The sequence below is a fragment of the Engystomops pustulosus genome, chromosome 2, assembly GCF_040894005.1.
Source record: "Engystomops pustulosus chromosome 2, aEngPut4.maternal, whole genome shotgun sequence".
NCBI lineage: Eukaryota > Metazoa > Chordata > Amphibia > Anura > Leptodactylidae > Engystomops > Engystomops pustulosus.
Window position 1 is genome coordinate 191,453,966 of NC_092412.1, and position 25,127 is coordinate 191,479,092.

Sequence of the window (25,127 nt, forward strand, 5' to 3'; positions counted from 1 at the left end):
ATGAGCTACTGCGCGTCCAGGCTATAAGCTGCTCAACAATTGACCTACTACTCCCTAGGCTGGTTAGTGCTTAGAGAGTTCCAGCCCACATCCTGGAATTTTGCAGACATTTCATGATTCATCTAGTTCTGTGAGCTGACAATGTGGATAGGTTATCAGGGTACATGGTTTATATACACTTTCATTTACCTTCTGAACATTGTACTAGTATCTGACACAGAAAGAGAAATGAAACAGATCAGAGATGCTGAGATGCCTATTACACAGAGGCATGACAGACATAGGCTGACAGACTTTTACACTGTCAGGTCTGCTACATATCTGTTCTCACAGATATGTGCCTGCCTCCCCCTTCCACGGATAACTTATCTGCTTGTAGTTTACATCTTCTCTGTCCTCACGATGTTGTTTGCTGGAAGGGAGTGTATGAACTCAGTGCTGGACTGCAGAAGGGCGGGGCTACAGGCACTGAGCAGAGAGACAAATCTCAGCAGCACCGCCGTCACACAATAATTCAAGATGGCGCCCCGACCATAAAGTCAGGAGTTATAGGGTTGTGTCTAGGGGCAACTGAAATTGTGTACATCAGGACTGATTAGTTTTATTTATAAAAATGCAGCATTTCACAGATATAACAGTGAATTAGAGAATGTGTTATTTTGTAATCCTGAGTACATATAAGAAATTTGTCTTCGTGGGAATATCCCTTCAAAGGAAATCAACTATCATGGTTCTGATCACCGCTCACTTAGACACTGCTGTGGTGCTGCTGGTGAAGAATCTGTATAGCTGAACATCAGGAATGGTGCAGTTGTAGAGAAAAAGACTTTTAAAATCCTTGTACATAGTAGCCTAGGAGCGCCCAAGGGAGGGTGGGAGAAAACCGCTTGGGTACTCCCTCTATGCACAATCATGCACGCCTCTCACAGTGGTAGGGGGCATTTCCACCCTTCCATTCCCATGTAGGAGAACCAGCTCGAGCTGTAGGAGGTGTGCATAATTATGCATGTAAGGAGTGCTCAAGCTGTTCTCCACATCCCTTTGGTACTCCATGGCAGCTGTGGACAAGGATTTAAAGTTATTTTCTCCACAAACGTACCATTCCTGGGCTTCAGCTTTACAAAAATTCTGCTCCGATTTATAGATCATAGGGTGTAAACACACTTCAACTATAAGACCCGACTGACCATGTTCCTAATGATTCATGAATGTGGGTAGGATTCAAATATTTGCAATAATACCAGGGTGCTTCAACAAGTACACGTGTTAGAAATGAAGTCATTTAAAAAAAAAAAAAAAAAATTTCAACATAGTCCCCTTTCATAAAGATACACTTCTCCCAATGTTCCTGACATTTTTTTTTAACCCCGCCAAAAAATAGGATTTATCAAATTCTCCAAAATACGCCTCTGTCTCGGCGATGACTTCCTTGATTGAGCTAAATTTTTCTTTTTCCTGCAAGCCATTTCTCCATGTTAGGGAACAAGAAAAAGGGAGGGAGATTAGGTGAATACAGGGGGGTGTGGTGGCAATTCATGTAGTTTGGCAGCAACAACTCTGAATGAATGTGCTAGTGCGTTATCGTGTTGAAACAGCACCTTCTTTTTCACCAAAATGCACCCGTGTCTCCTTCAATTTTTTTGCCGAAGCGGTCCCATAACTCACTGTAGTAATGTCGTGATTGTTTTGCCTTTATCTAAAAAAGACATGAGGATGACACGTTTGCATCCCATAAAATCGTCGCCGTGACCTTTCCGGCCGATGGGACCGTCTTCTTTGGAGCAGATTCACTGGGAAAAAAACATTGTTTTGATTGTTGCTTAGTTTCTGGTGTGTAATGATAAATCCAGGTTTCTTCAACAGTGACAACTCGACGCAAAAACTCCTACAGATTTCGCTTAAATTGCTCCAAACACTGCTTCGAAGTTAACAGCCACATCCACTTGTTGTCCACCGTGAGCATTCGGGGCAGCCATGGGGGCGACATTTTTTCATCGCCAACTTATCATATCAGAAAATGAATTGCCGTTCCGTTTGACACACCTACGGCCTCTGCTACTTTGCGCACTTTCATTCATCGATCAGCGACTTTTGAATGTTTCGCCTGGTAACCACGTCCGCCGGGCGTCCTGGTCGCTCCTCATCAAAAATGGATGTTCGCCCACGTTTAAATTGGTTGACTTAATATCCAACTGTGGTCATAGATGGCGAAGTGACCCCATATATAGCATCCAACTTTGCTTCTATCTCCTCGCATTTTTTCCCCATCCAAAAATGAATTACAGAATGATACAACTCTTCTTCCATCTTAGAGAAAAACACAAAACACATCTTACTCAAATGGCTGCCAAATCCAAACTAACCTATTAATCAGTCTGCAAATTGTTTTGCCGTCTTTTAATAGATGGCAGCACATGATCACACCAACTTCCCTCAGGAATGCACTCGGTCAAACACGGGTGCTTATTGAACCGCCCTTGTAGACACAACACATACAGCAGTATAAGTAAAATGGCAAAACGTGAATTGTTAGGAGAGATAGGGTACTAGGAAAAACATTCCGACTACAAAAGTATTTACAATAATCCATTTAATTCTAAATGAAAATAAAGCTCATTTAAGAACCATATGCTCAAAATCTATTTGGCTTTATCTTTTGTACAATCAATTTCTGCTACAGCCACTGTGAGGACTAAAAAACATACAACATGAGTGGCTTCACTTCACCTGCATTGTATTGCAACATGTTACTAGAGTGTTTGTTTTATAACTCCAAAGGCCAATATCAGATTGTTTTAATATATTCATCATGGTGTATTAAAAAAAATGCCTACGCAGCTGGTTATATTGCAAGAGACAAAAACAGAGCCACTTACTTGCCATTTATACATGGTTATTAAAAATAAATACAAGGCTTTTTATTAAAATGCCAGCAGGGTGCAAGAGGCATTCTAGTGGTTCACAAACTGTGGAGCTGGTGAGAAAATGTCTCAAGAACAAACAGTGTAGGAGTTTCCCTCTTCTGTTCTCTGCCAGCATCGAAATCATAAAGTTCACTATTCCAAGTGTACTACTTGTGTGTAGAGAACAATGGAAGATATAAATTCGACAAAAATCAGAAGCCGGGTTGCAGGCACAATCCGAAATTGAAATATTCCTTAAGTAACATGGAAGAACAAGATGCTCAAACTATATAAATATAAGCCATCATTGGTGAAAATAAAGACACCATTAACTGCAGATTGTGGAATGGGTTAACTGCATACACATTTGGCTAGAAGATAGCAAATTATTAAACTAATGGTAGGAATAAGCATTGTCGCCTATACAACCTGCCTCTACAAAAACAGTTCACTACATAACAATCCAAGATTGGCGTAAACATTGCTTACAGAGATTAGTCTTGGTAAATCACTGCATTAAAAAGTTAAAAGTCCAGAAACCATTTCACTTGGTTGACAGCCATCATTTCTCCAATATCAATAAAAAATAACTCAAATTTACATCAACATAGTAAAAAGATCACTTTCAGCCGCCATTGCAACAAGAGTTGTTTTAACTAACAAAAATCCAATGAGCATGTAGTTACAAGAAAAGGGAGCGATTTTGGTCTTTACATAATTTAAAATACAAAAAAAAACAAAAAAAAAAAAACAACCTTCTAGAGTGTAAAAACAAATAAATACATTAAAAAAAAAAATACATTTTTGCCATTTCTAAACTAGCTGGGATATGCATTTATTCATGCAATTGATTTATTCCTACATCAGTGGGAATATTACAAAACTAATTTTCTTTTTTTTTTTCTCACAAATTTATTGATATGCCTTTGATCTGGTAAGGCTGAATAAACCCCCTAGGAGCACTTACGCAAGTAAGCAGCTTCCTAGCCTAGATCGACCTAGATTACAGTGGTCCAGCGTATTCATGAGGGGCGGCACAAGGAGGCGGTGACTGCAGCATGAAGCTTGGCAGTCACCGCTAGGATCAAGTGTGGGAGTGTCGCTTCGGGGCAGAATCCAAGAGATGGGAGAGCTTCGGACCACCCACTCATGAATACACCGGACTGCTGTAAGCTTGGTCCGGCTTTCTGACCGTTATGTGCTACAGTGTTCCCTAGCTTATCATTAGCTTATCCGACAAAGCCAGCAATTTAACACTACTATAACGGGTAGGGCTAGGTAGCTGATAAATGCTCCTAGAGGGTTTTTTTTCACCTGACAGGTCCTCTTTAAGTTGTAAAACACACCTGTCCCCTTCCTTTAAACCAAAACTAACTGCCTACACAGTCATTTGGTGAAGTTGGATACCCAGTGAAGTTGGGTTGTGCTACCCCAGTTTATGCACAATGAAGCTAGGGTATATTACGTGGGCCGGAAGCGATGGAAGGTGGCGGGGAGCAACAGACCACTATAGCGGCAACAGACCACTATAGGGCAATTTGGGACATTACTCTGACGTGTAGTTGGTTTAGCTTCTCATCTCATCATTTGGACAGGTTCCCTTTAAGTAAAAAGTGCTATTTTTTATATTAAACCCCAAGCATAAAAAATTTAGAGACTGATCGCTCTGCCACGCAAGTGATTTGCTAAAATTATAGTTTAATGTAGAAAGATTAAATATATTCTTTTTTAGCCAGCAGTATTCCTTAAATTACATATTCTGCTGCCTCAGTTGGCTGTGTCAGCTAAAAGAAACCTAGATAAAAAGGTCTAGGAAACTGGCATCGAAATTATTTGGAAATTACAGGAATAAAGTCAGTCTGTTATAAAACTATAACTTCACATCAAAAGTTTTAAAAAATAGGTTTAAGAAAAAAATAAAATAAAATAAAGAAAAAATAAATCTTCAGAATATTTTTATCTACAAATCTGACTGATGTGTGTTAGGCGACTGTGTGGGTGAGGGCTGTATCTCCAGCCTCTGTGATGGAATGGGTGGTGCTACAAAAGGTCCTTGTGTTGTAGGTACAGAGAGCGGAGTTTCCTCCTCTTCCATTTTTACAGGGGTGGGAAGATCCTGCGGAGGTTTAATATCAGAGCTGTGGTCTGTTTCTGCAGGTTGCGTTTCTTCTTTGTTAGGGCTATACTGCTTCAACCGGATATGCCAAGCCAAGCTGCACACTGCCGACACAGTCTTAAACTGGTGAATGACATTGCGAGGGATGAAATAAATGTCATTATCACACAGCTGTATCCGAGCATAACGGATGCCTTCTCGGCGCATTTGATTCAGCTTTGCTTCATCCACCCACTGAACACACTACAAGAAAAAATACACACATTTTAAAACATTAGAAAATCAGAAAACAAACAAAAACAGAAACCACCAAGAACTGCAGGACCAAAAGATTGTAGCCTTAAACATAAAAAAAAAAAAAAGCACACAAACAAACCATCGACAGTGAAAAACTAACATTGATCTAAATCGGTAGCATGTTTCCAGCAGATACATTGGTTTTCGATCGCAGGTAAATGGTTGCATAGGTCACATTTCAGTTACAGAAACTGGCTGGGGTGGGGTGCAGTCTGGGACCGATTTAGCAAGGCTTGTAAATGTGAAAACTGGCATACGAGACCTCAAAAAGGTGCGATTCTTGCGCAAGGCTAGGAATCGCGCCCATTTCCCCATTTATACCACCAGGCCTGGTGTAGAACTGCCTGTCGGGTTGTTTCTGTACCAGACTTTAAAAAGTACTGTATTGGTTATGTGGTAACCATGTTATGCATCTGAAATGCCTATTCTGAATTACATTAACGTTTTGCACTTTTTTGCAGTTTTTAACATCATTTTGTTGTGCATGTGAAGACTCATGACAATGGTCCATCTTTTCTATGGCAATTGATGAATAAAAAAAAAAAAAAATAATAATAATTTGCTGAGTTCAATACGTTTTTGATGCGTCTCTGTAGACTCCTATGGTGCTTTTTTCAAGTGCGTGACTTGCAAAAGTAGAGCATGCTGAGAGGGTCAAGCCCGTTAAAAAAAAAAAAAAAAAAAGAAGAAGTAGTGCGTGTGTTAATATGTGTGGAAAAAAAAAACGCAATGAGACAGTGTAATGAGAGTTCTGCACGTCAAAACCCAGAGAACTCGCGGGTCAAAAATGCTAGCATGACATGGGCCTAATCCTCTATTCTGTGAATATATGACAAGTTTTGGCTGAAGGGTTAACCCCATATAAAATAAAATGACTAGTCATGGGTTTCCCTAGAGAGAACATCTTATTTGTTGTTATTTATCAAGTTGTCAATGCAGCACCTAATACTATTATTCAATTTAAAATTATCGACAATAAAGAGGGAGGGGCAAGTCAAGAGATTATCCATTTAAAATGGCAGGGAATATTTCCGCTCCAAAAATCGGCAATGGAAAAAAATAAATAAATAAGGTGAAAAAAACCCAGAATGTTAAAGAATTACCTGGGAAACAGGAGGCTCATAGAGATCCAGCTGTAACCTCTGCACAACGTGGGAGAAGTCCTCTGCGTGAAAGCAGATCACATCTTTGGTTATGCGAGGTTGATCACTCCTAAATATAGGAAAAATATTAAGTCATTATTCTTGGTCAGCAGAGGTTATTTTTCTGAAAACTACCTATACACTGTCATATTGAGAAAATAAATGAGAATACCATTCTCCAAACTGCACCGCCTTCAGAACCCCGACAGCAGCCGTACTCTCCCAGTCAAACCCTTGACCAACATGATCTGCGTGAGCTCTTGTCCGGTCTTCAAAGAGGACTTCTCTTGGCTCGCTAGTGCGTGGCAAGTAATGCAGATTCTTTATCTCATTCATAGACCTGAAAAGAAAAAAAATATGATTTGAAAAAAAATATTGTATAGTAGATGGTAGTGGAATCTGTTCCACTAGGTAGTCAAAGGGGTGCACAAATGTCTGTGAATGTAGACTAAACATTTCTACCAAGAATTAGAACAGTTACTGGAGCAGGAGAATGAATAAACTTTTCCTAACCGTTTCGAGACCCTTTTCTTTTTGCATTTGGTTTTTACTCCCCTCCTTACAAAAGTCATAACTTTTTTTTGTACGCGGGCTTGTTATGTTTAGGACAAACAAGAGTCTTTTTAGTGGCACCATTTAATATTCCATGCTCTACTAGAGAGATGCCTGTGTCCGGCATCATAACAATTTGGGACCTATATTATTTATAAATATTTATGGATAGAAAATTGGCAAAGAAGTGGCTATTTGGACACCATTCACAGCCGGGAATAAAAAATAATATGTTATATTTTGATAGGACAGGCATTTTGGGTTGTGGCAATACCAAACAGGTTTAAGATTTTTACATTTGTTTTCGGGAAAGGAGGTTGATATAAACTTTAAAATTTTTTTTTTTATTTTTAAACTATTTCAGGCCCTGTAAGGTACTTTAACACCTTAGCTCCCAGCGTATCAGACTCGGAGCTGATGCCATTTCATCTTTTAAGCAGAGCTGGGCCGGCAGTAACAAAAAAAAAAAAAAAAAAGGTTTTATTAAAAAAAAAAAAACACACATCTAAAACCCCCAATTAACACAAAAAAATGACAATGTGAAAAAAGTCAAATTCATAACACAATCCCCACACATAGTATCACCGCGTCCAAAACGACCCAAAGAATAAAAAAAATAAATCATTACTGAACCCACACGATGAACGCTGTAAAAAATAAAAAAAGATAAAAAAAATGTTGAAAAACCCACCAGAAATTATGATTTTTACCCATTTCAGAGTCGTGCAGCAGCCACGTGTGTGATTGTTTTATTATATATTACAGGCCTTGTGAACATGATGGAATGAGCAGGATGGAATAAAATTTTCTGATATTGTATGGTGTTAAAAGCGGATTACACTATGGTACGACCTTATTCCTTACTTTGGAGACAATAGTGTTCCGGTTAAAGGAAACCTACCACCATGGATCTACCCATTAAGGTAGATCTGGTGGTAGGTGCATCTAACGAATGTAAAGATAGCCCTTTTTAGGGCCAATCCTTTAGTCCCCACAATATTTTAGAAAGTTTAATGGCCTTGGTATGCAAATTTTCTAAAGAGGCAACTGGGGCGTGGAGTAGCCAACGCTGAGGATATGCAGTGTGGTTACTCCCTGGCCCAGTAGCCTCTTTGATCCTCCTACCAGATATTTTCAGTGCGCAGTTTTGGGCATGCACAGTATCTCCTGCTTTGGAACTGAGATTCGCAGAACTCCGGCTTTGCGGACAAGTGCACGCAGCTCCTTGTAGCTGCGTGTTGAAGATATCTGGTAGGAGGATCAAAAAGACTACTGGGCCGTGGAGTAGCCACGCCGCGTAGCCTCAGCTCTAGCTACTCCACGTTCCAGTAGCCTCTTTAGAAAATTTGCATATCGAGGCGATTAAGCTTTCTAAAAGATTGTGGGGACTAAAGGATTAGCCCTAAAAACTACTATCCTTACATTCGTTAGATGCACCTACCACCGGATCTACCTTAATAGGTAGATCCGTGGTGGTAGGTTTCCTTTAAGCGGGGATTGCTGAGCAGATCATAGCGACACGAGGGAACTTGGTATCCAGAGTGTGTGTTCCTAGCTGGAACATTGGGGCGAGAGGACCAGACACTTCTGAACAACACTCCGCAGTTGTCTTTTGAAGTAGTGAGAAAGATCTTCTCAACTTTGGCTCTGGATTGGGATCTAAAAGTACAGTTTTATCGACTCATACTTTTTTCACAGTAGAGTGTTGAAACAGGGAAATAATACTTTTCTTTTGGTGCATTTGGTGGCCTTTTTGCTACAAATTCTTTTCCCTAGCGCCACTGGTATTTGTCTCTTCGCTTTCTTCTTTTGTATAATTTGGTTTGTATAATTTTAGAGACATGGAAAATGTTAGTAACTAATTTGGGTGGTAAAACTATCCATCTCAAAAGCAGATTGCTTCAAATGGCTGCGTCTGTAAAGTCTGATCACCCATACTATATACTGCAGTATACTGTCATGTAAGTGCCATCGCAAGACTATTACAGATCTGTATACAGCCGCTCACACGCTTCTCTCCATACACGGTGGGAGTCGCTCTCCAAACATCCTGCACATTACTAAGACTTATAGTGCGTTGTGGTACGAGAAAGGTTAGACTGGACCGTTGGACTAAAGGTGAATCTTGAGAAATCATAATCTACATAAGGTTATAGAGATAAGAGCTGGCCACAGAAAGTTTTCCAGTAAAGAGACTGATATTTTATCAGAATTGTGTAATGAATGAATGCAGTAGAACGGGGGTGCAAGAAACTGCTAAAACACACAGAGAGCGATAGACGCAGCCGAATCCCATGGATCTTGTAAAACTGTCTGTCGTTTCCAATAGTGTTGTCCCATACACACAAAGGGGGGAGATTTATCATAGCCCTTATGCACCAACAACCCCTCTTGTCATGCTTGGAGGTGGTGTAGTTGATATTCTTAAAAATGCCAACGGCAAAACACTATCCCATATCCAGGTAATGAATAAAACTTTTAATAGTTCTTTTTAATAAAAAGTTTTCATCTGTGTGAATAAAGTAACTCCACACATATATGGTTTTAGTAATTCAGGTGCTGATATATACTGGCGGTCCCCGGGTTATGTACAAGATAATTTCTGTAGGTTTGTTCTTAAGTTGAATTTATATTCAAGTCGGAACTGTATATTTTATCATTGTAGCCCAAGCCAAAACTCTTTTTGGTCTCTGTGACAATAGGATTTTAAAAATGTTGGATTGTCATATGAACCAGGATTAACAATAAAGCTTCATTATAGACATCTCTGATAACTGTTATAGCTGTTTATTGTAGCCTAACGCTAAAGTACAGTAACTGACTAATATCCAGAGGTCCGTTTGTAACTAGGGGTCGTATGTAAATCAGGTGTTCTCTATAGGGGACCACCTGTATGTGGTATAGTAAAACAGCAAGCGGAGAACTTGAATAACGGAGGCACTACCGCAACCCCTTATGAGCCTGCAGTTGATGTATGTCTTCAGAGACGGTATAATGGTAAAGGAATGTCCATAGGGGTGGTGCTCAGCATATAAAGTGCAGACATCAGGAATATAGTATAAAAAAGAGATTTGCGGCACTCACCCGTTGGAGATATTCTTTATTGTGGTTTCACATAAAATCAGTCCGACATGGTACAGCCGAGGTGGGGCAGAGATAGGAGCAGGGGGTCAAATAAGGCGACAGCCGTTTCGCGCCGTCTAGAGAAAGCGCCGGACGGCGCGAAACGGCTGTCGCCTTATTTGACCCCCTGCTCCTATCTCTGCCCCACCTCGGCTGTACCATGTCGGACTGATTTTATGTGAAACCACAATAAAGAATATCTCCAACGGGTGAGTGCCGCAAATCTCTTTTTTATACTCTATGTATATGGTATAGTAACGGTGTTTGTTCAATATTTTAGCGTAGATAGCAGATTGTACTTGTAGATATAGGTGTACACTGATGTGACAACATGTAGACTAAGTGTCAATTTTATGGTACACACACACAATGTTTATTTTGCACCTACATAGATTTGTAGGTTCCACCCAAGTTTCAGAGGTTCCAATCATATTCTCACCAAAAGTCCATTCACATCCCGATCGGTTCAAGATATATACATCATGTCGCCAAGCCGACTTTGGATGCACAAGGTGACGAACATATTATGCGCATGTCAAGGGACTTGGTTCAATTTACACTAAAATAGGGACACTAGTGGACCTGGTATTAGACTTCCAAGGGGGCAATATATTAATTCAGAGGTTTCTTGTTAAGTTTCTTATATCAGGTTGAGGTTTTTAGGGTACTCTGTTACAGGGATACATATCGGGTTGGGATATTTGTGGTTAGCCTTGTACCCTTTGGAGACAATTTTATCTCCTATTATATTAGTAAGTAATTTATTATAATTATGGGTGGACATCCCAATTAGGTCTAATAATTTATATTATATTCTAATCCGAAATTGTGCGCTGTGCAAGAATAAGCAGCGATAAATCTCCCACACTGTTTTTAAAAAATAATTTTCCTTTTCACTTTTTTAATCCCACCCATCCTCTCACACTGTAGCCCGACTGCGGCATAAACTCATCAGAATCCAGAAAATTTAGGCTGGTTTCTGATACTTACGGAATGGCTACAGAGTGACCAGTAATTCAGTAAAGCCTGGAGTAAAGTCAGCAGTCACTGGAACTTAATGCAGATAATAAGTCATACTAAGAGGAGTGAATCCATCAATTTTTTTACCTTCTCCTTTTGAATGGGGATTTTGGCATATCTGCTGTAGGGATCATTTGCTCTCCTGGTCTCACCCACATGATTGGGCCATCGTCACTTTGTGATCTACACTGAAGTTTAAGTGTAGACATAGTTCCCCAAGGTAAAGTCATCTGCAAAAACATAAGAAGCAAGAATATAGAAAATATTTTTTTATTATATTATTTGTATTTTTAACATATACAGACTGTATTAATATATTAGAAAGCAAACAAAAATGTATTTAAATTAATTCTCCTTGTGCTGTCTGAAGGAGGCTCCCTGTCCAAGATTTAAATAAATGGGGGGGGTGCCGATTGACTGCGACTGTTCAGGGTCTTTCCCCCAGTCACCTCACTGTCCTTATATGGACAGTGAAATTGCTGAGGAACCTTCGAGTGTCCACTTCAATGTCGTTAACATTACACAAACCTTTAAAAAAGGAGATTCTTCCAACATATCCAGGAATTCCGGAAAAAAGTCTCCAACCTCTTCATCAACTGCTCCCACCAAGCTGATCTGCCTCATTGGCCCAGCCCTATATGTGCCGCAACAATACGTTCTGCTGACCTGTAAAGGAGGGATCAAATGGTAAATAAGCAATAAACCTTATTAAAAAAAAAAAGTTAACGTTCATAATGATTTAGAACGGTTTGACATTTTACGGACACAAATATGTCTAGCCGACTAAACTTCTCTGCTTATATTTGGTTTCGTCTTAAAGCAATCTGTTTCACCCCCTTTATTGATTGTAAAGCACCACATTGTGGAGGTTTACCCATGAAAGAAAGTTCTCATTTTAATCACCTAGCGAGGTTTGCACAATAAAAATCCGTCTTAGCTCTTATAACTTGATGGTAATTGTAAAAATTACAGATTGTGTGGGGGGGACCCTACAAGCAGACACTTCATGATCCCTATGTGCTATGAGATGCTGTGTGCTGACAATGCGCTTAGATTATCAGGCTACAGGGTTGATCTACACTTTTATTTAGCTTCTGAGCATTCACTGGTATCTGACAGGAAAAAAAAAAAAAAAAAAATTATGAGACAGATCAGAGGGATCCAGGAGATGGATATAAAACACAATGACACACTCAGCTATAACACACACTCTATAGCGAGCTAAATTTCTCCCCACGTTCACTTCTACGTCAGAGGCTCAGATTTATTTAGGCTGCCAAAAAGCCAGACATCAAAATGGAAACTCAATGGACCTCATGACAGCCAAAGGGATCCACTGGAATCTGTTATACCAAGGTTACATGGGAATAAGAATATAACGGACAGCATCCTACAAATGATGCCCATCACAGGGACGGAGCTTAATTTGGTGCACAAAATTAAAAAAAAAATGAGCTAAACCTTGTGCTGCCCTAAAATATGTGAGGATGGGTGGAAGCAGGAGATTGTGCGACATTAGTTGTCAAGCCAATATAGGATATATAAAATTATAATAAGATCATTTTTAACCTGTGAATGGAAGTTTGCAATTGTTGTAGTCTCAATGTCCTTTTTGCCAAGGATTTCCATTTTTACAGGGGTGTTTGGGAAATTGAAAGCAAAGTAGTCCAGAAAATCGGGCAAGTATGCAGCGGCACCATGTACAATAGCTAGCGCATAGTAAGCCGCGCTCTTATCGTTTTCTGAAAATGTTCGTTCCAGGAATTCCTCTGCAAATTTCTCCATCTCCACAGGAGACAAGAAGGAGAGTTCATCCATGTAGGCATGTAAAACCGGGGCTCCCCCATTCGACTGATTCTCCTCATGCATCAATCTACTGAACCTGGATCCTGCGTTCAACGTATTAGTACGGATGCAGTGCTCCTGGTGAGAAGCAAAGGGCATCTGGACCTCCTGGGGGACTCTGTACTCCTCAGTACCCAGGTCAGAGCGACATAACTGCTCATCCTTAAGATATCTAGAAGACTCTTTATTCATCTGTATGTCAGACTGATCCACCGCTTCTTGGCTGATGCGTGTAAGTCCGGCACAAAGAGTCTGTACCTCCTTGTTGTACATTTTCAACCTCCTCCCCCTAAGGTCATCCCTGTGTTTCTTCTTTTTCTTCTTCTTGAGCTTTTTAAGGAGGATAGTTTCATCTTCCTCATCCTTTATAACTCTCTGAAATTTACCATTTTCATCTGTTATTTCTGTGAAACACAATAAAAATTAATATAAATATCTGAGTGACAAAACCGTACAGAAAAATCAAATATATAATTTTGTGCAGATAGTCATACAGCTATATATATATATACACACACACACACATCGATGTCACAACAGTCGTCCACTTCAAACCGTTATATCTAGAAAAACTATTCTCACAGGTGCCATATTACACAGTCGAATTTCCCCTTTATTTCCACATCAGGATTGAGTATCTAGGCGTCAGAGAACCGGACTTATCCACTGTTAAAGTTAAAGCCAGGAAAGGTATGTGTATAACACACACACACACTTTTTTAACTGCAAGTTTAAAAGGGTTGCCCACTTTCAGCAAATAATCAATAGTTTGTGTAATAAAAAGTTATTAAAAGGACATCATCATATCAAAGATTGTAAACCAAACATACCGGTGTGTGCCCCCTCAGGCAGGATTTGCAGCTTTTAGCTTTTCATGCCCATGTTTTTTTAGAAAAAGGGGCTTTACAAAGGGGCTCTAGGCTCAGTTAACTCCTATGGAGCCTGGAGCCCCTCAGGCTAATTTGCTAAACCTTTTTTTCTTAAAAAAGTAGAGCATAAGGAGTTAAAAGAAGAGCACATACTGCCAGAAGGGGCACACACCAGTATGTCAGTGTGCTTGGTTTCAAATCCTTGATCTGGTGATAGATGTCCTTTAAAGGAGAGTTCTCCACGATTCACAAGACATGACTATCTGAAGCGTGCCCTCTCCAGAGTAGTTATGCAAAGGCAGAATGGAGGAGGAGCTGCAAGGAAAACAATTTGCAGAAGTTAGATCTACATAATATAAAAATTAATCTGTCACTGGCAGGAATTACAGAGCTTCACCTATGAATTTCCTGGGATTTGCTCGGCCCAGATTATATAACCCTGTGAATGATTAGATAAGACGTTTTAAAACGGATTCAGCTGGGCCTTCACAAGAGTGTACTATGAGACACAGATTATCGCGGTCACTAGGTTATAGCAGATTAGCGTCCTTTTGGTCGTCCTCCTTACAACCCTGTCAGTAATAGTTATGGGGCTCTACATGAGGGAGCCCCCCTTGAAATGAAAGGACTGAAATTATACTCCCTCGACAATAATGAAGCAATGATTTATTTATAGGACATGAGGTACTTAGAAAGACTCAGTATTAGCTCGGTCATGTCAGACGTAGCTCCATTATACAGTCTAAATACATCTAGGTAGTATCACATAATAAGAATGGACTCAAACTCTGATTATACAAGGGTCACACAGGAAGCTCTTACACGTTCTGACTTTATATTACTGTTCTCCATTTATAGACATGTACAGACAGTCCCCGGTTTACGTACAAGATAGGGTCCGGAGGTTTGTTCTTAAGTTGAATTTGTATCCAAGTCGGAACCGTATATTTTATAATGGTAGATCCAGACAAAAACAATTTTGGCCCCAGTGACAATTAAAGTTTAAACTTTTTTTAGCTGTAATGGGACCAAGGATTATCAATAAAGCTTCATTACAGACACCTTACAGCTGATCACTGCAGTCTAGGACTATAGTAACACCAGAGAGCTTCACCAGAGGTCAGAGGGGTCTGTCTCTAACTAAGAGTTGTCTGTAAGTCGGGTGTCCTTAAGTAGGGGACCGCCTGTATAGACAGATGGAAGGATAACCGAATATACTCGGCAGTCAGATAGTTTGGTCTATAGCTACTACTTTAAGGGATTGGCCACTTTACCTCATTTTTTTGCAATATGTGTGTGCGAGTCTGAGGGGCAGGATATTAGGTAATTTACCAATATAAACACGGAAAAAGGAAGAATCCAGCTTCAACGGAGCCCACGTAAGTATAAAAGTCGAAATTTATTTGGAAACTTCTTAAAAAAGTGAACATTGGCATACAGCAATGCAGCTCAATAGATAGATGTACAGGGTAGTGGGGAGACCAACAATCGCCTACAGAGAAACATCTCCTTAACGCGTAGGCGATTGTTGGTCTCCCCACTACCCTGTACATCTATCTATTGAGCTGCATTGCTGTATGCCGATGTTCACTTTTTTAAGAAGTTTCCAAATAAATTTCGACTTTTATACTTACGTGGGCTCCGTTGAAGCTGGATTCTTCCTTTTTCCTTGTTTGCATACCACTCCAGAGCCACAGTACTCCGTGCTCACGGATGTCCACGCTGTTACCGCATGCTCTACGATATCCAGGTGAGCTGACACCTTTTTTCTATATATTTCAAATTTACCAATATACATCCATTAAAACTTCTGCACTGCTTTCTTGATACAGTATGTAAAATGAAGCCGCCAATCTTTTACCTCAGTCAGACATTTCCCATAAAATGGCCGCAGATGGAGGGTCATGTGATCTATAACTGGTGATTCTTCATGGACAGTTAGAGATCACATGACCCTCCACATGCTGCCATTTTATAGACAGGAATGTCTGGCTGATGAGGTAAAAGACAGGAGGCTTCACTTCACATATCAAGAAAGCAGAGCAGAACTATTAAAAGATGTATATAATTTGTTTTTATGCATTGTGAAGCAAACACACCTTGAAAATGCTGCAGTGACGCTGATGCAGAAACATATCTTGTTTAATCCCTGATCCAAACAATTATAAAATTCAGGACCTTGGGAAGGCTGAGTGCAGTTTGGATGCCTTTCATTTTCATAAACACATTACACGGAGCTACCTAAACTGTCCAGAGAGGACTAATCAACCTGAGCAGGATGACTCAGACAGGAGCTGGTGGATGTGCAGCGATTGATTACTTCTGTCCGGGACAACACAGTGAATACAGCTTTCTCTGTATCCTCATTATCATAATTTTATAATTGTTTTTATTTTTTTCAGAAAAAAAAACTCAGTTCAGAGCTTAAACAAGATAGGTTTGTGCATCAGTGTAGGAACAGCATTCTCAATGTATGTTTGCTTCATAATTCATAAAAGCAAATGGTATATTTCCTTTAACAGATGTATATTGGTAAATTACATAATAGCCTTTCCCCCACACACATTACAAAAAAAACCCTACTCCTACACACCTCTTCTCAACCGTCATATCAGATGTCAAAGGGGAGACTCTCCACTTCAATATGTTAACAAATTTGTGTTTCACGGTCCAACAATTCAGAAGATATACAAACCCTCATCGCATTGTGAAAGTTAGCGGAAGGCAGAAGCACACTCTGGGGAAGATTGCCCAATTGACGCCTTACATATTTTTAACATATTTTGGAAAAAGGTTTATTCAGTTTTACAACTTATATACACTATACACACACAGTAAAAATTGTTATGCTATGTACAGCTGTTATAATTGAAATAAAAGCATAAGGAGAACAGCATATTATGACCTGCACATTCAGGATCCAATGATTCTTGGTCACTAAAGGGTTAAGTGTTGAAGCATCATGAAATTTATAGCAAAATACGCAAAGCTGACAATCAGACTTCAGTGCAATTCAGAAAAGTAAGTAGTAATGGTAAAAGGGGCTACAAAAAGCCTATCAGCTGGTACTTCCTACAATATATTTATGCACCAAGTAGTAATAATGCAGTCACAGATCCCATTAGAGGAAAAAAAAAATAAAAAAGTCTCCTTGCCAGCAGCCATTACACGCTTCTTGTAATAAGAGGAGACTTGTCAGACTACACGTGTGCATTACATTACACATCTGAATGTTGCCATGGCTCTGACCTAAATATTACTCCAACCTTTTCTACACTGCATGTGGGTTATCGCGGTGGGGGCAGATCCTTAATGACTTGGTCATTTTGCACTTTCCTGACATGGCCCTTTTTTCCCCCAAATCTGACATGTGTGTACAAGAGGTCATAACTTTAGAACGCTTTAACATATCCAGGCGAATTCAAGTTTTTTTTCTTGACACATTGTACTTCAGGATGGTGAAGGATTTAAGCAATACGTTTAGTATTTATTTATGAAAAAAATGGAAATGTGGCTGTTAGGAGACTTACAAGTATAGGTGCGATTTTTTAGATAAGGCCTATATGATAGAACCCCCCCTCTTCCCCCCCAGAAATGACACCATTTTAGAAACTGCACCACTCAAAATATTCAAAACAACCTTTGGGAAGTTTGTTAACCCTATAAGCATTTCATGCAATGTACACAACCAGCGTTTTGTACCATATCTTTGGTTTCCACAGGGAGTTGTACGGCTTCAGCACCTGATCTGACAGATCAATCCCACCCATGTAGTTATTGTAAGCCAGGATGCCGTCTGGCTTGGGTGCAGCAGTGGTGGTTACCTTGTACATGGGTGAGGGTGCTGGAGTCCCCATGAATTGTGGTCAGAACAAGGACATGGTGTTGGTCAAGTATAAGGACAAAAACAATGTCCTGATTGCTGTGCGCCTTGATGTCCCCCTTTTCTAAGTCAAAACACAGGTAGGAACGGCACTCCACGTGGTTGTGGTGCAAGAGGACAGGCGAGATACACGGCAAGTAACATAGAAGGAAATATCCCAGCACTCACGTCTTGCTTCGTTGCAATAGATTTATTGAATCATAGGTATACAGACAGAACACGTTTCGGCTTACAAAGGCTTACAAAGGCTGGGATTGTGAGGCAAAATGGACAGCCCCCATCTTGCCCGGATTACCTTGTCATAAGTAAAATTGCCGCCATTGGCTGGTCTGCATTGATCAGCCAATAGCAGCAATATTAACCCCATAGCGCAATAAGACGTACCCTTACGTCTTGCTGCGCATGGGGGAGTATGAAGAGGGCTCACGGGCTGAGCCCTCTTCATACTCACCGGGCATTTGCTTCATGATGAAGCAAATGCCCGTCGCTAACACCCGCGATCGGTGCTTGCACCGATCGTGGGTGTTAACCCTTTGATTGCCGCCGGCAAAGCTGCCGGCGGCATTAAAGAGCCGGCGGCGCGTGGGCGCCGCCATCTTGGCTCCGATCGTCACTCCCCGTGACGTCACCGGGGAGTGACGATCCATTGTCATGACAGCCTCGGATCACATAAAGATCCGAGGCTATCATGATCTCGGCTATCTATTACAATGTGCGATCTGCACATTGTAATAGATGGTATGCAAAATCCCCATATACTGCCATACTGCAGTATGGCAGTATATGATAGGATCAATCAGACAACCTAGGGTTAAAGTACCCTAGGGAGTCTGAAAAATAGTAAAAAAAAAAAATTAAAAAAAGTTAAAAAAAAAAAATTATATTAAAAAAACATAAAAATTCAAATCACCCCCCTTTCCCTAGAACTGATATAAATATGAATAAACAGTAAAAATCCTAAACACATTAGGTATCGCCGCGTCCGAAAATGCCCGATCTATCAAAATATAATAACCGTTTTTCACTGCGTTTTACCCCGTAGCGGAAAATAGCGCCCGAAGTCGCAAATTGCATTTTTTTGCCATTTTGAAAAATAGAAAAAATTCTATAAAAAGTGATTAAAAGGTCGCACAGTCCTAAAAATAGAAGCATTGAAAATGTCATCAGAAGTCGCAAAAAATGACACCACCCACAGCTCTGTACACTAAAGTATGAAAAAGTTATTAGCGCAAGAACACTGTAAAATGAAGAATTTTTTTTCTGTATAGGAGGTTTTAATTTTTGTAAATGTATGAAAACATTATAAAACCTATACAAATTTGGTATCCCCGTGATCGTATTGACCCAATGAATGAAGTAGATCTGTCATTTGGGGCGCACAGTGAAAGCTGTACAAACCAAGCCTACAAGAAATGGCGCAAATGTGTTTTTTCATAATTTTCACTGCATTTAGAATTTTTTTTCCGCTTCCCAGTACATGGCATCGAATATTTAATACCATCACTACAAAGTGCAATTTGTTACGCAGAAAATAAGACATCACACAGCTCTGTACATGGAAAAATAAAAAAGTTATAGATTTTTGAAGGTGGGGAGTGAAAAATAAAAACGCAAAAACGAAAAAGGGCCTGGTCCTTAAGGGGTTAAACACAGGGGGGGGGGCACCATCTTGCTCCGATCACTGTCTGAACCCTGTTGGCAAGTAACTTCCCACTGCAGCATTCTAGAGCAGCAGAAGGCATCGGGAAGTTGTTTAAAGGCTATACAATTTTAATTTTTTTTGCCAATTTGGACAAATAAGGACTTAAAAACCCTTCCTTTTAGTGGGTCTAAAGCTTATTGATGAGATTTTATCACGTCACAAGTTGGCTCCCACTGTATGGAGCGCCAATCGCGGGCATTAACTATGTAAATGCCTCCGGGAAAGCTGCCGGGGGCATTTAAAGGAAACCTACCAATTCATTCGATGCATTATGAACCAAACATACCTTGAGAATGCTGTAGCTACACTGATGCAGGCAAATATCTCGTTTAATCCCTGTTCTGAGTGGTTTTGCTGAAAATGATAATGAAGTTCTCTCGCTCCTTTGCCTGGCTCAGTGCTTTTCCTTTCACATTAGTTATGCACTGCACTAGAGAATGATGCACTCACTGTGTATGAGTGATCTAGCTCAGGTTCATTAGTTGTGTCTGCACAGTTCAGCAAGCGCCGTCTGTAATGCGTTTATGTAGACATCCAGCTTTTCCAAAGTCATGAATTTTTTTTATTCTTTTTTCAGCAAAACCATCGCGGGTGTTTTCACAGCGTGGGCTGCCGGCAAAGAGATCCGTCTCCATGGTAGCCTCGGGTCTTCCGAAGACCCAAGGCTATTTCGTTTTAACCCCTTCATTACAATGTGCTGATAGCACATTGTAGTTAATGAGGAAAAAAATCCCCATATACTGCCATACTGTAGTATGGCAGTATATGATAGGATCGATCAGACAACCTAGGGTTAAAGTACCCTAGGGAGTCTGAAAAATAGTATAAATAAAAAAAAGTTTTAAAAAAAAATTATAATAATAAAAACCTAAAATTTCAAATCACCCCCCTTTCCCTAGAACTGACATAAATATAAATAAACAGTAAAAATCATAAACACATCAGGTATCGACGCGTCCGAAAATGCCCGATCTATCAAAATATGATAACGGTTTTTCAATGCGTTTAACCCCGTAACGGAAAATAGCGCCCAAAGTCGAAAATGGCATAAGGTCGTACAGTCCTAAAAATTATATCATTGAAAATATTATCAAATTTCGCAAAAAATGACACCACCCACAGCTCCGTACACCAAAGTATAAAAAAGTTATTAGCGCCAGAAGTTGGCAAAATCAAAAAAAATATTTTTGCACAGGAGGTTTTCATTTTTGTAAATGTATGAAAACATTATAAAACCTATACAAATTTGGTATCCCCTTAATCGTACCGAACCAAATAATAAAGTAGACCTGTCATTTGGGGCGCTCAGTGAAAGACGTAATATCCAAGCCCACAAGAAAATGGCGCAAATGCGTTTTTTCACCATTTTCATTGCATTTGGATTTTTTTTCCCACTTCCGAGTACATGGCATGGAATATTTAATATCATCACTATGAAGTGCAATTTGTTATGCAGAAAACAAGCCATCACACAGCTCTTTACGTGTAAAAATAAAAAAGTTATAGATTTTTTAAGGTGGGGAGTGAAAAATGGACATGAAAAAACAGGAAAGGGCACGGTCCTTAACCGGTTAATATGTGAATATTTTATGGATACTGTATTCCTGCAGTATGACTGTTAAATGACTAGAGCGGTTTTACCCCCTCCGTACATGCTGACGTGCTTCTAAAGCTGCTATACTGCTTTGTATTGGACTGCTTCTTATTCAGGAAAATTCATTAAGAAGCTGAAAATGTAGAACTTTAGCTTGTGAATACAGAGTGTCATTCTCATTCACAGATTACTTTCACTTCTGAAGAGAGTACCGCTCCCTTTATCTCAGTATATACAGTCACCGTGTAACTAGTTCTACCACTTCTGTCTCACATACACAACGCTGCACGTACACAGCAATGGCAGGAACAGCGGAAATATAGTGTGTAAAAATATAAAGTCATGATCTCAATATTAGAAAATATTGATTGCATAATGAAAAGTTATACAATTTTGCCAATAAACTTTCTGTAGAATTTCCTCACTGTTTTCTAGATCTCTGCTTGCTGTCATTCTATAGGAAGCCTCATTATCTACTTACAGTAGATAGAAATCTATCCCTGGTTATGTGATGTCACATAGGTGCAAGACTCTTTATATCACAGTAATCAGAACTGGGTGTTATAACGAGCCATGCACCTGTGTGACATCACATGACCAAGGACAGATTTCTATCCACAAGACGTAAACAATGAATCTTCCTATAGAATGACAGCAAGCAGAGATCTAGAAACCCCATGAGCAATTGGTACAGAAAGTTTATTGTAAAATTGTAGAACTTTTCATCATACAAACAATAATATCGATTTGCTGAAAGTGTAAACCCCATTGTAAGAGGCTCCCTCTCTGATCATCCAATTCTTGTCATTTTTCCTATCCTAAGGGACAAGTTCTCTTTGGGTAAAACCCTCTTAATGCTAAACTGTCATGAGTTTTTAGCATACAAAGATGCAGACAGTGTTAGGTAGCAGCCGGATTGAGAAACACTGAATTTATATTACAGGATTGTAACTGGACTTGAAGTGGTGCAAGGTTGTGTGTGCAGAGCAACACAAGTTAGAGTAGAAAAATAAAGTGTATAATATTAAAAAAAAAAAAAAAAACACAACACACACATACATACATATACATAGCAAACACAAATTTAATCTGATTTGTAACTCTAAGGTTGAGATATATACTATATATAGCTTAACTACCTGTGCTCTATAACATGGCGCCTACAAACAGTATATTATGTACAATCTGCTCAACTACCAGAGCTCTATAACATGCTACCTGCAAAAAGTATACTAGGTACAATCTGCTCAGCTCCCACTGCTCTATAGCATGCTACCTGCAAACAGTATACTATGTACAATCTGCATAGCTCCTGCTGCTCTATAACATGCCGCCTGCAGACAGGAGTGCATTTACAAACGGATCTGCTCATTAACATGCCACCTGCATACAGGACACTAAATACAATCTGCTCTAACATGCTACACACAGACAGATGACTGTGTACAATTGGCTCAGCTTCTGCTGCTCTATAACATCCTGCAGTGTACATGCCCCATACACGTCAATGAACAAGCATCCATACCCTCTACATTAGATTCTACATTCCACAATGCAGAAACTGCAAAAACAAGAAGAAAAATATTACTAGTCTGACAACTGAATGACAAGATGGACCAAAGAAACTTTCATCCCGCACTGCCCTGAGATACATGTGGAGGGTTACTGCAGGCTCATCATGTGCCACCTGCGCCAACTATTTCTAATTTTACCTTCCCAGTATTTGTCACCTGCAATGAATGTCCTGAGCCCTGGCAGATGCTTGGCAGTGCCACCACAGAGCATCCTTACCCTTCTTGACAGGTCTGAGCGGGCTGTCTCCTTCCCCATTCTCCTTCTTGATGCGATGCTTCTTCTTGCCCTTGTCCCTAGGCCTCTCCAGCTGAGGAGACAGGGTGAAGAGGGCCTGGCTGATGGGGGGCACCGGAGGGCCAGCGCTGGGCGGGGGGCGCAGGAGCAGCTCCTCTTTGGCATGGTGGTGGTGGTGCTTGTGATGGTGATGATGGTGGTGGTGATGGTGACAGCTGTGATGGGTGTCATTGCCCAGCTTCCTCCTCTTCGCTTCCTTCTCGCTCACGCCCTCTGCAGCGCCCCCTTCGTCTTTCTTTTTCCGCTTCTTCTCTGAAGAGGGTGAGCTGTCCCTGCGCTTCTTTTTTCGCCCTACCTTGGCTTTGTCTTTTTCCTCAGCGAACGTACCTAGCTGCGCGGCCATTTCCCCTAACGACGACTTTTAAATGGCCCAACGTACATCAGAGCGCATGAGCATGCCGCAATGCCATGTGGGATGTGTAGTTTTTTCGACGGCCTATCAGATGAAGTAGGAGTCTGCGGGCGCGCATGCGCGGTACCTCTTCCATCATGGTAGTTGTAGTTCGGAGGGGAAACATTTGTAGTCCGTTGGAGAGCTCCGTGCCTGAATGCACGGAGTCTCTGACGTCACTGCTTTCCCTTGTTAACCCTTCAGTCGCCGGTTGTTTACATTTTGTGCGGGGGACGAAGGTTACTATCTGCAGGTGTTCCTCTCTTCATACTGACACCATGTTATCACCGGGATGGCGGGAGCCCAGAATGACACGAGCAGTGACAAGCTGCAGCTCGTGCAAGGAAGCACATGAGGCATTTTCCGTTATGCCCCACCCCCTTTACATAACCACGCCCCAACCTAAACTGGGTCAAGACGTCACTGTGGCTGCGAATACTCAGTGTGAGGAGCTGGAGTGACATGACAGGAGTCCAGGGCTGCATTCACTTCAGAGCTGAACTCTCTCATAGCAAACCCATTGGCGTAAATTTATCAAAGGGAAACAATGCAGAGTTAAACTAAAAAATCAGTCTAGGTGTATATCACATTTATATAATATGCAGCAGGAAAGTTCCTAAAGTATAGGCTGGGGGAGATTTATTAGACGTATCTCGGCCCAAAACAGTTGCACATGGGAACCAGAGGTCAGTTTTCCTTTTTTTTCCCCAGAATTTATAAAATGGAAGCTGAGCTCTGATTGGTTGTCATGGACAACTAGAACAATTCTGCTTCTCTGGGGCACAACTCCCAACGATCCTAAATTCAGCGCCTCTGCTTCTGATGTGATCATGTCATCATAGGAGAGAGGAGCTGCTGCTTCAGGGTCTTATAGATTTTTATCTGGGGCTCAAACCCCTAATCATTGTAAGGTGACTTTCAAATTAAATGAGTGTGTCCAGCGCTGGAATTTGACTAACTTGAAGGAAAGACCTGTCCTTGCAGGAAGTTAGCAAACAAGACTGATAAGTTTTATTGAGGGACCGACATTTATAGAAAACCATAAGGCACTTTACATAAGGCGTGTAATTAGGAATTCACCCAGGAAATGTAACACTATTGGATGTAAGCACACAAAGGAATGTAGAACCATTGGCTGTCTTCACATAAACCAAATGTCCAGATGTTCACCTGGATACCTTCCACTAGGTGGTGCTAGCGAGCACTAAGTCTTTGTGTGCTGAGGGACAAACCCAAACTTTAGTTATTACTACACAAAGTTATATGAAATGAATGCTGAGTCTTTAAAATGTCCGACAATATGTAAATGGCGTCTGAGTCCAGTGTAATATTTTTAACAAGGGGAATGGGGAAAGAGGAGTATCTGTGTTTATTATTTTACTTTCAGGTGACAACAGGAGAGGTAGCTGCTGGGGGACACAATAAGAGGGGGCTTTAATATGAGAGGCAGATGGGGGGCACAATATCAGAGGCGCTACACTCTGATAGAGGGAACTGGGTGGACACAATGTTACTGTCACAGGTGTTCCCGTGATCCATGACTCGGGTTGCGGGCTCAACCAGGGTCCTCCGTGTGACCCAGCGCCCGCTGCGTCTACTTACCTGTCCACCTTCCTGCTTCCCGTCCAGCAGCCGTGTGCGTGCATCCCCGTCTCCTAGGGCACACGCGCATCATCTGCATTGGTCTAGTGAGTCCACTACCCCTGGAGCCTGACAGTTACGGAGAGATGGAAGGAACTAAGTGGGAAATTATACTGTGTGAGGGTGGAGTAAGGTGCAGAGCAAAAGAAGTGGTTTTGGGGAAAAAAATGTTTCCGTGGT

At 40.7% G+C, this 25,127-nt stretch overlaps 1 protein-coding gene across 1 annotated transcript; it reads right to left on the reverse strand.

Annotated features, from left to right (window-relative positions):
- Positions 1–2,573: 2,573 nt before the first annotated feature.
- On the reverse strand, positions 2,574–23,670 carry RSBN1 (round spermatid basic protein 1). The gene is made up of 7 exons (XM_072137635.1): positions 22,838–23,670; positions 12,723–13,402; positions 11,682–11,819; positions 11,241–11,383; positions 6,631–6,798; positions 6,420–6,528; positions 2,574–5,262 (listed from the first exon to the last, which is right to left on the reverse strand). Exons 1-7 carry the CDS (start codon positions 23,256–23,258, stop codon positions 4,864–4,866), a joined length of 2,058 nt encoding a protein of 685 aa, XP_071993736.1. The 5' UTR covers positions 23,259–23,670; the 3' UTR covers positions 2,574–4,863.
- Positions 23,671–25,127: the final 1,457 nt, after the last annotated feature.